The 14,922-nt window shown below is 51.7% G+C and overlaps 1 protein-coding gene across 12 annotated transcripts in view; it reads right to left on the bottom strand.

Moving 5' to 3' along the window:
* The window catches only part of nebl (nebulette), a 65,679-nt gene that overhangs the window by 28,846 nt on the left and 21,911 nt on the right, over positions 1-14,922 (bottom strand). For 7 of the 12 annotated variants that reach the window (XM_039754230.1, XM_039754229.1, XM_039754231.1 and 4 more), the window contains exons 1-2: positions 777-882; positions 618-689 (exon numbers count right to left, since the gene is read on the bottom strand). In XM_039754230.1, coding sequence (XP_039610164.1) covers positions 618-689; positions 777-797 — 93 coding nt within the window. In that variant the 5' untranslated portion in view covers positions 798-882. Of the gene's footprint in view, positions 1-617; positions 690-776; positions 884-4,714; positions 4,779-5,606; positions 6,435-7,256; positions 7,365-11,880; positions 11,966-14,922 lie in introns of those variants that run through there. The other 5 variants (XM_039754238.1, XM_039754235.1, XM_039754237.1 and 2 more) reach the window with 3 other exon arrangements.

The following is a 14,922-nucleotide window of genomic DNA, read 5'->3' on the forward strand; positions in this document are numbered from 1 at the left end:
GCGCTATATTAGGTAAACAACGCAGCACATCCACTCCTGGTGATAAAATCAAAAGTTCACATGTAAATGGCCGGCAGGACCACCGACTTAAGGGTGCAGTGACCCTAAACTGAACGAATAGGCAGTCGGGTGGTCTCCATCTCACTGTTACACACTTCATGAAACTGACGTGCAGTCATTGCCCCCCAGAAGCTCTTAAACTAGATTAAGCTGGTTTGCTACTGGATGGACAGACGGCCCGACTTCACTCCAAAGTTCCCGGCTGACCAGCACATCTGGGCCCCTCCTTCTTCGGGCTCTGCCCACAAGAAGGCATCCGGATGGCACGGCTGAATCCCGCTCTTTTATAAGACAGTTCACCGCGAACCTGACTCGGGATGGAAAGCGAGTGGGTGGTCTGTAGTCACAGGGGGCATCACTGGCGGGGATTGGACGAGCGAACGGCACGTGACATGCACGACTTTAGGGAACAGGGAAAGGCGCTATACGCACGGGGTGCGCGCAGGAGAGGAGAAAAAGGCCGTGCACGGCGCCTAGTGTCACGTGATGATGTGTTGATCGTATGTAGCGACTTACAACAACCCCCCCCCCACACACACACGGCCACTGTGACTCACGTCGCTGACGATGGCGCTGCACTTCATGGCGAACTCCACGTTCCGGTCTTGGACGACGGGGTCAGCGGCGGTCTGGGGGCACAAAAAAAAAACACGATGTTAAACGGGGACGGGTCGCTCGGTGCCCCTCGGTGCCCCCCATATCCAGCTGTCCTCTACCTGTTCGAGTGAGGCGCTCATCCTGCGCTCCTCCAGACTCTTCTGTCCCCTCTGAATGTCGTCTGTCGGGTCACCGCGACGGCTTTTATCTTTGGAATTCGCAGAGCGATAAGAGGCGACAAGCGCGCGCTTTATTAATAGCCGCAGCCTTCAGCGGACGGCGCCTGATTGGTCAGTTAGCGCTGGCAGGCAGTGGCACTCGCTCCAGGGCGCCCCCTCTCTGTGTCCGAAGCGACCCTCGGATGGCCGGCACGCTCCTCAGCAAAGTTCATGTGCCACGGAAACGATGCCGGGGACAGACCGAGATCGGACACGTTGGGGGCTTCACTCAGACGGGCAGAGGTCTTTCAGGTGAGACCGGTGGGCTTTGACGGGGAGAAAAAAATGTGAGTTTGAAAGAAAAAGACGACGTCGATCAGCGCCAGGCTTGTCGTTTATAGCGCACCGCCTGACAGATTTGCATAAAGCGGGACAAAGCAGTGCCCGTGGGCGCTGCCTGGCACAGAGTCAATGCCTAAGCGTTTGGTCACACGAGCAATGATGTCACACGTGTGACCCATTTAAACTTCGACACGCATCCTCTGCAACACCTCATTGATTTTGTGGGGTCCCTGCAGCTTTCAGGTGCCCCTCAGCCTCCTTGGGACTGAAATTCAATTCAATCTCCACGCCACGCGCGCCCGTGCCCAAGCCTCTCACCCCAAGCAGCACATGCCAATCAAATGGCGATTGACAAATGCCGCCTGTGCCACCCGTGTAATCAGAGCGTCACCTTTACTGTGCAGGCGGCCTACTGGCCCGGGGACAAGTGACCACACGCCCCAGCACACACCCTGCCCTGTCAGGATGCAATGACGAGCTGGCATCAGATGAAGTCCCCCGTGCCAGGTCATTGGGGAGGCTTCGTGTTTTTCTTCCAGTTCATGTTTTACACAATGGAATTCTTAGAAAAAAGAAACAATAGAGGTGGTCGCATTTGTAAAATCAAACCGAGCAACGTCGATGTGACACCCCGCCGATCCCATCACGTACTCGGGGTTACCGAGTAGCCACTCAGCAGTACGAGCTGGGCCTCTATGAGTGGCTCCCCCTACTGGCTAGAGACTGTCACCTCGCTCTCCGCCTTCCGTGCGACCCTGACTGGGCCACCTGACTGGTCAGAGCGCCCCGAGTTTGGATGCAGAACAAGTTTGAGAGGCGCTATAAAGCGGACTTCAACCAAACAACCTTAGTCCATTGACAGAAGTGACATCTGCCTTTGTTCTGAGCGTTCCCCTTGTGATGGCCGCTGCCGTCCCCTTGTCCTGTCACACGTGTCCCTGAACAGTCCCTCAGACGGATTATGTAAGTCGCTTTGCTAAGCGAGTCAACGCCAATGGAAACGACAGCGCAGCAGTAAGCGTGACCAGCAGAGGGCGCACTTGTACAAGTTACAGTCCGCCTGACGGCGACTTCGCGTCCTTCAAGCAGAACCGTGGGGGGTGCAGGGGGCTCGGAGATTGGGGGGCTGGCTGAAGATAAAAAATGAAGGAAAGTCAGGGCTAGTGGTCTCACTTCTGTGAAAGGCGCCATAAAACATCAAGGGACTTGAAACGGACAAACAAGTGAGGGTGAGCCGTCCGGCCATAGGGCACCATACTTGGTCAACTTCCGCTTTGTGCCCAGGCCTGTCTGCGCAACCGGCGACCCCTCAACAACACGAAGTGGTACTGCAGGGACATTCCAGATGGAGGGACGGGTGAGAAGAAACAAAAAGAAGAGACCCTCGTTCACCATGTGGACCCCCTTCAATGCCCCCCTAACAGAAGACGTCAGATGGCCGTCCGGCTGCTTTCATGGAATTCTTTGGTGATTTTTTTCCTTTTTTCTGTTATTTGTGGGCTGGAATGAAATGAACCAACTGAGAACGCCTGCAGAGGGCACTGTTGTCAGGAAGACAGCTCAGGACCACCCTGAAGAAGCCAGGCGAGAGTCTTTATTATCCTCTGGGGGTCTGCTCTGCAAATGACCCTGGGCTCACTGTGAAAGGCGCTATATACCGCAAAGGTGGATTGATTTGAATGACCATTTAGCAAATATGCCAGCATGGCTTACAGCAAGAATTCTGAAGAAGTGAGAATACAAAGATCGATACATGGAGAGGCAGCTGGGTGTGAAAGGCGCTATATAATAGAGACACAGAGACGTAAAAGGGGACTGTATGACAAAGATATGGATGTGAAAGGCGCTATACAACAGAGAGCTGGACAGATAGGCAGAAATACCTGGGAGTGGCCAGAATACCCGCCATGCCCAGCAGAACATTCTAGAATAATGCCAGGCTTCCTCCTTCTCTCACTAACTGGAGGGTTAAATGGTGCCATCTCCCCATCGCCCAAAGAGACCAACAGATCGAGGGGCTGCTTCTTGAAAGGCCGCCCAGCATCCCGGGCTGGCAGGGGTTTGCTTGGCGGTCGTCTGTACTTCATCTGTTGTGCCAGCAGGTAAGAAGATAGGAAAGCACCTGACGTCTCAAATTCACCCCGCCACTCAGGGAATGCCAAGAACAAAGCCTCCTCAGATTGGGTGGGCTCCGGTTACACGGCGGCTCCATGCAGCAGGAGGTCCCCCTTAAGGCTGTGCCAGAGGCTTCTCACGCTGCCTGGCCGAGGAGTTCAATGGGCCTTTGTGACGGAGTGCCAGTCCCTCGGCTCAAACCCGACAGGACGAAACAAGAGAGCAGCATGGCTGTCATCTGAGGTCCACACGGGTCAGGCGGAGAGGACAAAAAGGGACCCCAGCGCCTTCCACTAGACGTTCACCTGTCAGTCCAGACGTCATCCTAATTGACCAGTGACTGTTTATAGCGCCTTTCCTAACACTCCTGAGAGCCTGTGTGGCATACGGCGGACAGGGTGCATGCTCTTCATATAGCGCCTTTCAGAGAAGTCCATCCATAACATACACGTCAAGCTCATCCCCTGCACCTTGGCCTGAATCTGCGGTGAGACGCCAGTGAGAAGCCCACCAAAGCTGAGCAGCGTGCAGGTGAGAGCAGGGAGGGCGCCTGCCTACACACGCGTATCGCCTCCATGGACGGCCTGCCCCTTGGCACATGGTGGCTTTTGGATGGGTCATGTGGGGGCATCTGGGACAGGTGAACTCAGTGACACAGAGTGACTCAGAGGGCCAGAGGTGGTCATCACCATTGAAGGGCACCACACCCTCGGGCTGGACATGGGCAAGCACTTGAAAATGGACTCTCCCTTCACACATCTGGCACACTGACCAGTGGTGCCCACATGTTACACTAAAAGAGGTCCCCTTCATGCCAATCAATGCTCAGCTGCACTTGGCTGATCCCCCTGCACCAGTCTAGCAAAGAACCTGGGCAGCCTAATGGGGCACAAGGGCAATACAAGGAGGGCACGGGGGCCGAGCAGACCCTGAATGCTGTGAGTGACCCTCAGAGTCCTGTATGAGTGCAGTGGGTAATGCCTGCCCGCCACCAGGCTCTCGGTCTGAAGGCTCAATGAGTGTGAAGCCCCACTTCAGACGACTCGCCTCTCACTATATGGCAGATTAGACATTTGTGTTCCTAAAGGGGCACCTTCAAGTACCACAGCTCCCAGTGCCAATCTCAGGGACACCACTGTCACCTCAGAATGAAACTCATGAAAAGTCCCGCCTACTGCCATCCGTGAAACACTCCAAAAAATCAGCGACAATCACACAGGAAACCCTGGAAATGTCTCAGCAGTGCCCCCTAGTGGCGATCAGAGCTGAGTTCAATAAAAGTCCCACTTTAACAAAAAGCCACCACAGTCCAGGAGCAGGTGACATTCTCGCTGGGCCAGATGCTAACACCAAAACAGCTGTGACTGTGGCACATGGCCTACACCCTGCCCATCAGCGGAGCCCACCGATTGATTCACACAGGCCGGACTGGACCCACTTACGTCTTCGCCCAGCTTCCGATGAGCTCCCACTGAATGTCACTGGAGGTTTCACGTCATCCATGAGCTGCCAAAGAAAAGTGTGGCAGTCAACAAACGGTTAAGAAAGAAGACACATACTGAGGAGGAGGAGGAGGAGGAGGGTATGTCAAGGACATCTGGAGAAAATGAGGAATTCATTAGCAGTGGTGTGACTTTGTCATCATTTCTGCTCTGCCTCCCACCACTACAGAGCATGCCAGAAAACAGCTGGCAGAACACGGGCATCGAGGACAGAAAACAGTGGCGAAAGGCCGAGGGCATCACTTGTCAGGGCCAACCAGCACTCAGACACAGCAGCATCAATGAGCCCCGTGAGGGTCCACAGACTTAAAACACAAATAACACCAAAGAGGACATTGGCGTAGTCGGAAGGACTCCACCTCATAAGAGGAGGACTCGGACTGTCGGGTCGGATTCAGCATTTCGGTAAAAGAAGGACACATTGGAATTTGACTTTGGCTTTTCTTAACCATGCCCGGCTTGTGACCATAAAAAATATCGGGGGGTTTACCAGTTGGGCAACAGGTAAATAAATGACAAGTCAGTAGAGGCAGGCAGCAGCCCCTTCAACCCCAGCTGGACCAAAGTTAAGGACCCATTTGCCATAAATGCCAGTGTGATGCCAGGACCTCCTTACTGACACTTGGAGGTTAGGAAATTTGGATTGAGTCGTAAAGCATGGCAGAAGTGCCCCCTAGTGGAGGTTTTCTTATACCAGGCACCAGGTGGCCATCTAGTGACCCTCGAGTCTAGCGCTCTACCCTGGTCTGCCTGTCACTGTCTCAGGAGCTGCGGCCCCCTTTGGACTGGAGATTGAAGAGCAAGGGGTCCCACAGGATGGTGCGTGTCTTACCTCATAATGCCAGTCTGCACATCTCGTCCACTGTGTCCTCTCTGAGGCTTCGTTGTCACTTGAGGGTGTTGATGCTGAAGCACTTATGGATTTGAAGAGGAGAGAGTAAAAGAGAAAAACAACACAGAAAACAAAGACCCCCAAGACCCCACACAGCCAGGCCTGGTCTTCACGTCACTGCCTTTCTGCCCCATTGGCTTCCATGGGGGTCTCTGGTCATATTGAAAAACTGGGGCTTAATGTCAATGTCATAGCCAGCAAGTGCCCAGTGCCCCCAGTGCCATCTCTGCCCAGGGTGCCACCTGCTAAGACCTGAAAAGCACAGACCTTCAATTATCCTGGTGCAGGACCCTGGCATTGCAACAACTGTAAACTACAGATGGGCACAAGCACTGGGGGTGGGCCTGTCTATGGCGCAAACCTGAGGGGCTCTGATTTCATTGTTGAAGTCTCTAGGGACACAGGAGCCACCCACCTAAAGTCCTTCTTATAAGGTACATGACACAATGGCACAAAGACCCTCATTTGGGAGAGCAGGATTAAACCCAAGGGTCCCAAAAAATCAGGGGGTCCTCCTTCAGCAAAACTGTAAACAAAGCTTTAATAATGCAGCTCTGTCAGTACTCTGGGATCAGCTGGAATATACGGAGGAAAGCAGGACCCCCAAAATTCAGACTGGCACCCCAAGAAGCTTACCAGAGTGCAGGTGTCCTCTGGGAAAAAAGGGAGGTGAAAGACAACAATCAATGACAGGAGTACAATAAATAGGTGAGAAAGGCGCTATACAGAATATTACATAGATAGATAGATAGATAGATAGATAGATAGACGAGAAAGGCACTATATAATAGATAGATAGAGTGAAAGGCACTATATAATAGATAGATAGATAGATAGATAGATAGATAGATAGATAGATAGAGTGAAAGGCACTATATAATAGATAGATAGATAGATAGATAGATAGATAGATAGATAGATAGATAGAGATGAAAGGTGAAAGGCACTATATAATAGATAGATAGATAGATAGATAGATAGTAATAGATAGATAGAGTGAAAGGCACTATATAATAGATAGATAGATAGATAGATAGATAGATAGATAGATAGATAGATAGATAGATAGATAGATAGATAGATAGCACTATATATATAGATAGATGATAGATAGATAGATAGATAGATAGATAGATAGATAGATAGATATGACAGGCACTATATATGGCACATGGACATTCTCCTTCCAGGCAGGCCATTGATGCACACTCAGTGTGGCAGTGACCGATGTGCCACACTCCTCACCTTGCTCAATGATCTTCTTCACACAGCCGTGGTCCTCACAGCGGCATTTTGCTGAGTCATGGGGGGTGTTTTGAAGGTGGCACACAGGGCTGTACTGGGAGGCAGGCACAGTCAGCAAGGGAATTACACATGGGCACCAGTGTCCTGACATCTGCATGAGTACAGCAGGAGGCGCTCCTTACCCCGACCACTCACACTCACTCACACACACACACACACACACACACACATTAACTCGCTCGCCTCAGGTTTCATCACAAACACCACTTTTGCTGTCCCTGGTGTGTCATTTCACACGCCTGGCACACAGCACAGGTGGCAGACGGCGATGGGTGGGCTTCATACATTACTGATCTGCTCCTGGGTCCTCCTCAGTCTCTGCAGCTCTGGTGTGTCTGTCACGATGCTGAAGCCTCGTCCTTTGCTCTCCTCGAAGTCTTTTTTATATTTCACCTAAAATGGGAAGAAGCCATCAGTTACCTTTGGCAGTACCCACCATACCCATGGTAGCACCACTTGATGCAGGCCCCTTTGAGTTCAGCAGATTTATCTCCCTCTACGTCTGTACCCACTTTCTCCAGTCTGGGTTCTGCCAGGATGGAGGCCATCCTTAAGATTGCAAGGAGCAGATATGAACCCACATGGAGAACGGCCAGCCCCATTCTGGTGGGCATTGGCACACATGCTACTTGTTTGTGCTTCATAATAAAAACTGAGGCAGTGGCTAAAAATATAAAGCCCAATTACAAGGCGCTATATAGAGTGGCTCAGTAAAGCCACAGCCTTCTGGCAGCATTGAGTGTTTCAGGTTTCTGACATCCTGTGAGGCAAAGTGGGCATGGGTGATGACCCAGGGAGGGTGGTCAAGTCAATGCCAACATTTGGATGTAAGTGCAGAGTGGAGAATGGGGGCAGTAGTACAAAGTCATGCCAAGTGCCATTCTGCTTGGTGTCTATTAATTTTTTGTTTTATGTAAAGTGCCATTAACTTTGTTTTACCACTTGGCTGCTATTGATCTGCCTGCCATCTAAAGCCTGGCATAATGCCAACTCAGTTCAAACAATCAATTCCTATTTTATATAGCACCTTTCATAAGGTGATGCAAAGTAAACAAGGTGACACAATTTGACCTGGCATGGGCATGTGAGCAACACCTGGCAAGCTCACTTGTCTTTATGCTGCCAGAAGAGGTGCCAGTTTCACCAGATCATGACATACACACACGCCAGAGCTGAGAGAACAATCCAGTCCTGCAGATTTGTATAGTGCCATTTATAGTGGGCACTTGATGGGTCACCACGAAAGGTCTTGGCAGGTGACCTGAGGATTCCACATTCATCATGCTATCCTGGGAGTGCCACATCCTACCAGGCAGAAAATGGTGCCACGTTAGAATTACAGTAAGGTGGCACAGCCTACTCACTCTCCAGTTGGCATGGTCACTCCTTCCACCTCCCAAAGACCCACATGTCACTTATCAGCTCTGCCCAAGTTACTGTGGATGTGTACACAAGTGTGCCCCGTTACAGCCTGGCATCCAGTAGTTTTTGGAATTGGCACCTGCTTTTATGACCATAAACTCAATTCAGTGGATTCACTTATGGGTAGATGGGTGGTCCATGAATCATAAAAGCTGCATCTGAGTGATCACAGTACACTAGCAGTGGGCACCTGAGGGGCAGGCTGAGGCACGGACACAACTTAGCAGGTGGGCACACGTTGTCAATAATGACCTTTTCATTAATTCTTCTCTCAGGATGATTCACTTCTGGGCCACTGTGGCACTGCAGAAGTCACTCAGAAGCAATAGTGCCAATCCCCCAGTGCCCCTACAATGCCACGGTACCCGCTGAGCCAGTTGGATTCAAATCAGTGAGCGGATCATTGTTACTAAGAGCGACGAGGGGCCCCATGTCTGCCCAGCATTCTCCTGCAGTTCTCCTTCTAAGCTGCTGGCACTCAGCTGATCCGTGTGACAGAGTGGCACTGCCAGTCAGTGTTGTTCCAACTAATGGCAGGAGACAGCAACAGCGAAAGAAACCCAGCCGGCCGAGCAAAATGTGTGAAGGAAAATATTTTTCAGTTGGTTCTGCTGCGCTGTGCCCAGCCACCCACGCAGACTCGTCGAGCAGACTGCCACGCAGAAGGGGCCACTGGTGCGCACGTGCGCGTGTGTGTGTGTGTGTGCGTGTGAGGAGCGGATGCCCACTTAGAGAAATGAGTTCAGCCAAGCGGAAACCTCCAAGAAGAGGTCAAGAATGGTGATTTGTGGCCAGTGCAGATGGGCACCATCCCTGGACCCCCTGTCTAGATGCTGAAATGACCCGGGTTTGGGTACAACAGTCCGGTCCAGAGGGGTCCTTCCTGGAAGTCAGAGTCCTCTGTCCTGGTTCTGAAGTCAGATCAGACCATGAACCCTCTGCTCAAAAGACCCTAAAGGGGCTTTACTGAAAGCCACAGTCCTCTGTCCAGATGTTGAAGCGGGTCCAGTGAGGACCCCCTATGAGACACAACAGACCAGTCCACTGGGACCCCTAATTCTCTATTCGAATGCTGAAATAAGCCCAGGAGCCCAGTGGTGTCCGGACTGACACCCAGAGTGGCCTGTCCAGTGTCTGGGCCACCAGCAGAGAGAACTGTCACTTGTCACTTTGCTGGCCTCAGTTGGTATGTCCTGGAGAGAATGACACTTTGAAAGGTGCCATAGTAGTGGACATGTGACGTTGACTGTTCCTCCACGCTTGACTTCTCTTCAGTTTGATGTGCCATCCTGACTCAAATCTATCAGCCTTGGTGACATATATAGCGCCCCTCACAGTGACACAAGTCATCCATCCATACAGACATTATATGAACCAGCATTAGCCAGGACAGAGATAGGCTGCCTTGTCAACATGCCCTCCCTCTGCATGGTCAGCTGATATTTTGTATAGTGCCTTTCCCCAAACCTTAACAATGAGGTACCTGGGCAGCTGGCACGCAGAAATGGCTGGCACAACATCCTCAGAAACGTCCCTCTAGTTAGGTTAAGGTGCCATGTGAGGGCCACCTCGGCTCTCGTCACAGAGTAACGAGATCAAGGGGACTGGCCAGGAGTGAACCGAGTGACCAGAGCTGTGTGGTTTGTCAACGACTTCAGCATATCTGCATGTGTGGCCAGCAGGGCCTTGTTCATCCTGCTGACCCCTGCTGGCCAGCAGAGTGGGCAGTGAGAGAAGACACCTGGCGCCACCTAACTGAAGCCCATGACAGCCCTTTGTGTCCAGCCATTGGCAGACACGTCTTGTCACCTTCACAAACAATAGGACTCCAACTTGATTGGTTTGACACAAAGTGCCACAAAACACAGGGCACCAAGTGTGTCACCAGGTCGATGATGACAAATGGATGGCAGGGTGACAAAGTGAAGAAGCCCTTTGAAATGCACAAGCCAGCAGGGCCCATTACAGAAGATCATTGGCAAAGGCGCTATATAAAGCAGAGGTGCCTACTGTAACTGGGTAACCTCTCAGTCCAACAAGAACATTCTGGAAGGCCCACCAAGGCCGTGCTTCACCAGTCCCAAGATGGTGTCACACAAACCTGATTTGGGGACACCTTCAAGGTAAGCAGTTCCATCCCAGGGTGAAAGGGGGCGCTGCTGCTAACTGCCACCGCTTTTCAACCACAGCTCTGAGGGGCAAATGAGACCCTTCTGGGGCAGGAAATATATGGACAGGTGACTGGCAGGATGTGGTACCTCATTCTGATGCCAGTGAGCTAAACTGATAGAGCACATCTGTCACAGCCCAAGATGGCAGTGCCATTCACTTGCGCCCAACGATTTTCTTCTGTTTCAAAATGTGAAAGGATACCTGGAGGCACACAGCTTTTGAACCCACATCTGAGTAGATATTCAAAACTGGCATATAGTGCCCTTGTGCCAGGGGAAGGGGCAGAGACAAGTGCCAATTCAGCTCTTGCTCGGATGCTGGACTAAACTCAAATCTCTTCTTGGGCAGTGGCCACCATAAGCAGATGGTGACTTTCATGTATGACTGCACTGGCACAAGTGCAGATTGGATGGGCACAGCAGCCTGGTCACCGGTCACAGTTCCAATACAAGGACACTGGCTCTGGGGCCGACACATTGACCACGAGACATGTGATAGCTCAGCCCACCGGATTGTCCCGGGTTCAACATGCCCGCCCCCACCCCGTGCCTCCTGCCAGCGTGGAGAGCAGTTTCAAATCGTCAGTCTGCACTGCCTTGGCATTGTGTTCTACTTCACCATAAGTGAAAGGCGCTATATCGGAGCCAGTCCTGTGCTGGCAGTGGCCTAGTCAGCTCAATCTGGACATCTGAACGCGTCAACATCTGAACGCGTCACTTATCCACCAGGACTAGTGCTGTGAAGCGCCCTGAGATGAGAGGCGCTATATAAGGTCAAGGCTCTGAAATGGATTCTGGGAAATGCTTTACAAACCCTAAGAAGGAAACACGAAATCGTCATCTGTGCCAATTAATCCTGCAGGCACGGGTTCAGATACCCAGCAGGTGGAGCCTCGATGGCTGTGCCATCGTCTCACTTCTGTGTTGCCCTCCATGCCCGCAGGCCAGGCACTAAAACAACATCAGGAAGGAGTGGCAGTGAGAGGAAGTCCACTTGAGGCCCTCATCTGCAGATGGCCGTCGCCGACTGTGACACTCTGCTGTGACGATAATGACAGAGCGGCGCTCCCGATGGCAAGTGACTTGCAAGCAGCGCAGTGACAAGATAATTGGACCTTACTGAGGGACGAGGCACGACTCTCCCAAGAGTGCCACTTGTCTTCACACAGCGCTGGCTCAGCCTTTATATAGCGCCTTAACTGACCTGCGCTCCTACAATGGCAGCACAGCACCCGGTGGCTTTTCATGTGCCGTGACAATCAGGTGCCACCTTTACCAGCCCCAGCAGTGCCCACACCTGCCCACGTCTGCCTCACCTGGCTTTGTAACTCGCTCTGCTGCTTGAGTCGCAGATTCTCTGGTGTGTCAGCCACCGTGGTGAAGGACTGCTTTGGGTAGTGTCTGAGGAAAAAGAAAAGACAAAGGGGTCACGCTGCAGTCCATATGGCGCCTTTCACATGCCCACACCCACAAACGCCTGATATGAATGCCCTCGAGTCCCAGACGCGGAGGGCCGAGGGACGCTGGTGGCCATCTGGAGCGCTTTCAGCACTTGGGTTGGCAGATGACAAACGGCCAGCGTGACTCCGTCCCTCGGCTCGTCCACCTGGAAGAAGTGAATGTGCAGATGGACCTGCTGGGACGGAGAGGAACTCAGGAACGCGTGGAGCTTAGGATTATAAGAAGGCACGGCAGAACACGAGGATAGCCGAGATGAGGACAGGCCACCCAAAGTGACCGCAGCGTGACATCTGCAGGGCTCTAAAGTCCTGCTGTCCACCACAATACACGCTCACCAGTTCTACGTGTCTGTGATGCTTTCAGATGTCCGTCTCTGTCTCCCCGTTCTCGTAGAAGTCATTTGGAAGTGACGGCCAGGGTCCACCGTCCCCTCAAAGTTGTGAACACTTCACTTGTGTCCCCTCTGAATGTCCAAACTCTTCAGTGTCCCCTCCCAGCTCAGGCCACTCAGCCCTGAAGTCATCCTGGACCTTCTCTGGTGCTGCCATGTCTTTTGTATGGCCTGGAGACCAAAACGTCACCCAGAACTCCAGACGAGGCCTCGTCACACATCAGGGCGCTATATAGCCTAACATCCAATCAGCTCTCCCGATCACCGTTGTCCAGCAGACATAGTGACCGGTCCACTATGACTGTGTATGTTAAACAGAGCCCTGACCCCTGCTGGACACCACTCTTAACATCACCATCTGCTTTGTGTGCCAATTCTGTGCCCATCTACACGCCACTTCTTTTAGTTTGATGCCCACCCCCTCATGTGGCACCTTCTCAAATGTTCTCTGAAAGTCCACATCAATAACATCATCTGCTCCACTCTCCTCGTATCCTTTTGTTCTTCCTCATAGAATTCCAGCCTGTCAGTTAAACATGACCTCCCTCTGGTGACCCCATGCCAACTGCTCAGTCAAACTCCCATACCCGCCATGTGATGCCCAGTCTTCTCCTTAGTAATTCCTTCCATTCCTTTTCCTGTGATGAACGCCACCCTTTATATATAAAGGGATCACATTTGCCAGTTTCCAGTCCTTCAGAATGTCCCTGGTGCCCAGTGTGCCAGGGGTTTGTCTCTCTCTGGTAAGTCTGATGAGGCCCTCTGCTCATTTGTGTGATTTCAGCCATTTTAATCCCCACAGCTCTTCTCTCTCTACACTTTCTAAATCCCTCGGTTCGTCCTTAGTAGTCCCTGTTACTGCTGAGTGTCAAGCGAGTGTCTTTTCCGTGTCTTCACTGTCTGTCTCTTCCTTTTTCGTTTCTTATTGACCCCCCCCCCAAATCTTCTTCCATTTTTGTTGTAAGTCGGCCCACTTTTGTAGCCTTTGTGTCTGCCAGCCGCACTTCTCCTCTACGCTTATGGTGGCTTTGTCACATCTCCATGACGTGGTCCTCACTAAACTCAGAGTGAACTCCTTTGTGATACCCCAATGGTGCCCCCACACCCACCCAATGCTCTCCTCATTACCGCTGATTTCATCTTCATCTCCTGTCCTTGTGCTCTGCTTTTGTCAGGTCCCAGGTAATGTTTGGTTAATTCAAGACCCCAAGACTAGAAAATCCCCTCTAAGTGTCCCTTATTAAAACTAACAATGCTGTCCTTCACCAGTCCATCATGGGGGTCACGCTCCACGGGCCTAATCAGAGCAGCTAATTGACCCCAATGACTTGATGACCTTGGCAAGGTACGCCTGAGGAGGGCAGCACTGCAGGTAAGGCAGGCATCAAAGGACACACAAGTAAAAACACAAGCAGCTTCACAAGTGAGAGGGTCCATTCAGGCCACCACGTTTGGGTGTTTACCTCCTCCAGATGCCTCTCAAAGGCTTCACCTCCAGGACTTGGCAGTTTGCCTTGGCAGAGTGCCACAGCTCTCCTTGGCATCAGTCTTATACACACTTCCTCTTAGCAACCACCAGGGGTCCTCGACTACGTGATTCACCCTTAAGTGCAAAGAGTTGTGTTGAGCGACTTTATGAGGTCCCCCCCTGCGTGACACTGAACAGGCCTGTCACAGTAGGACATGTCCTCAAGTCCCAGGATGCACTTGGTGTCTCTCCTCTGTACAGCTTCAGGTGCCTCAAATATGAAAGTTATGGACGCACAAAATCTGCCAAAGGAACTTCTCAGGCAAACATCGGGATTTCTAAATGAAAACCCAACGGGAGAGACCCCTCTGTTCCCAGCATGTTGGAGGAACTGGGAGCCGATGACACCCACGGTCAGGTAGGGTGCAGCTAAATGACGACTCCCGTATGTAATAATTCATGTCACCGTGCTGTTAGTAGAATTTGACAAACATGTGACACCTCAAAAGTGATGAAGGCGACGCTCAGACTCAATTTTCGTTGTGACGCTGAGCCTTTGTCACATCTCGTCAGTTTTTATCGACTGCTTGTTGTCACTTCTCGGTGAACTGGCCGACAGGTCGTTAATATCTCTGCCAAGCTTCACTCCGCCATGTCAACGAACTTAATCGTGTCACCTGACAGCACTCATATTGTAATAAGAAGTGACGCGGCTTCTTGTTACCTGTAAGCGGTGACATTCCATTAACACACAAGTCACCTGTGATGCCAACAACTGACTGGCAAACATTGTGGCTATGGTGCCCTGGGTCACCCGGTGATTCATTTGCTTCAATGACATGCTGAGGGTGCTGTAAGTGACAGTTGGCTGATTGGTAACTCTGTCATTTGGCCTGTGCTCGTCATTGCAATGGCAGTCACGTCATTGTATGTGCCAGGAGACAGCAGCTACCCACTCAGACAGTGGCACCTTACACCTTTAAATCCCCCAGAACTCAGAGGAGTGGTGCCTCAATGCTGTACTGGGCACACCAGCGG

Source organism: Polypterus senegalus, chromosome 5 (genome assembly GCF_016835505.1).
Source record: "Polypterus senegalus isolate Bchr_013 chromosome 5, ASM1683550v1, whole genome shotgun sequence".
NCBI classification, from domain to species: domain Eukaryota; kingdom Metazoa; phylum Chordata; class Cladistia; order Polypteriformes; family Polypteridae; genus Polypterus; species Polypterus senegalus.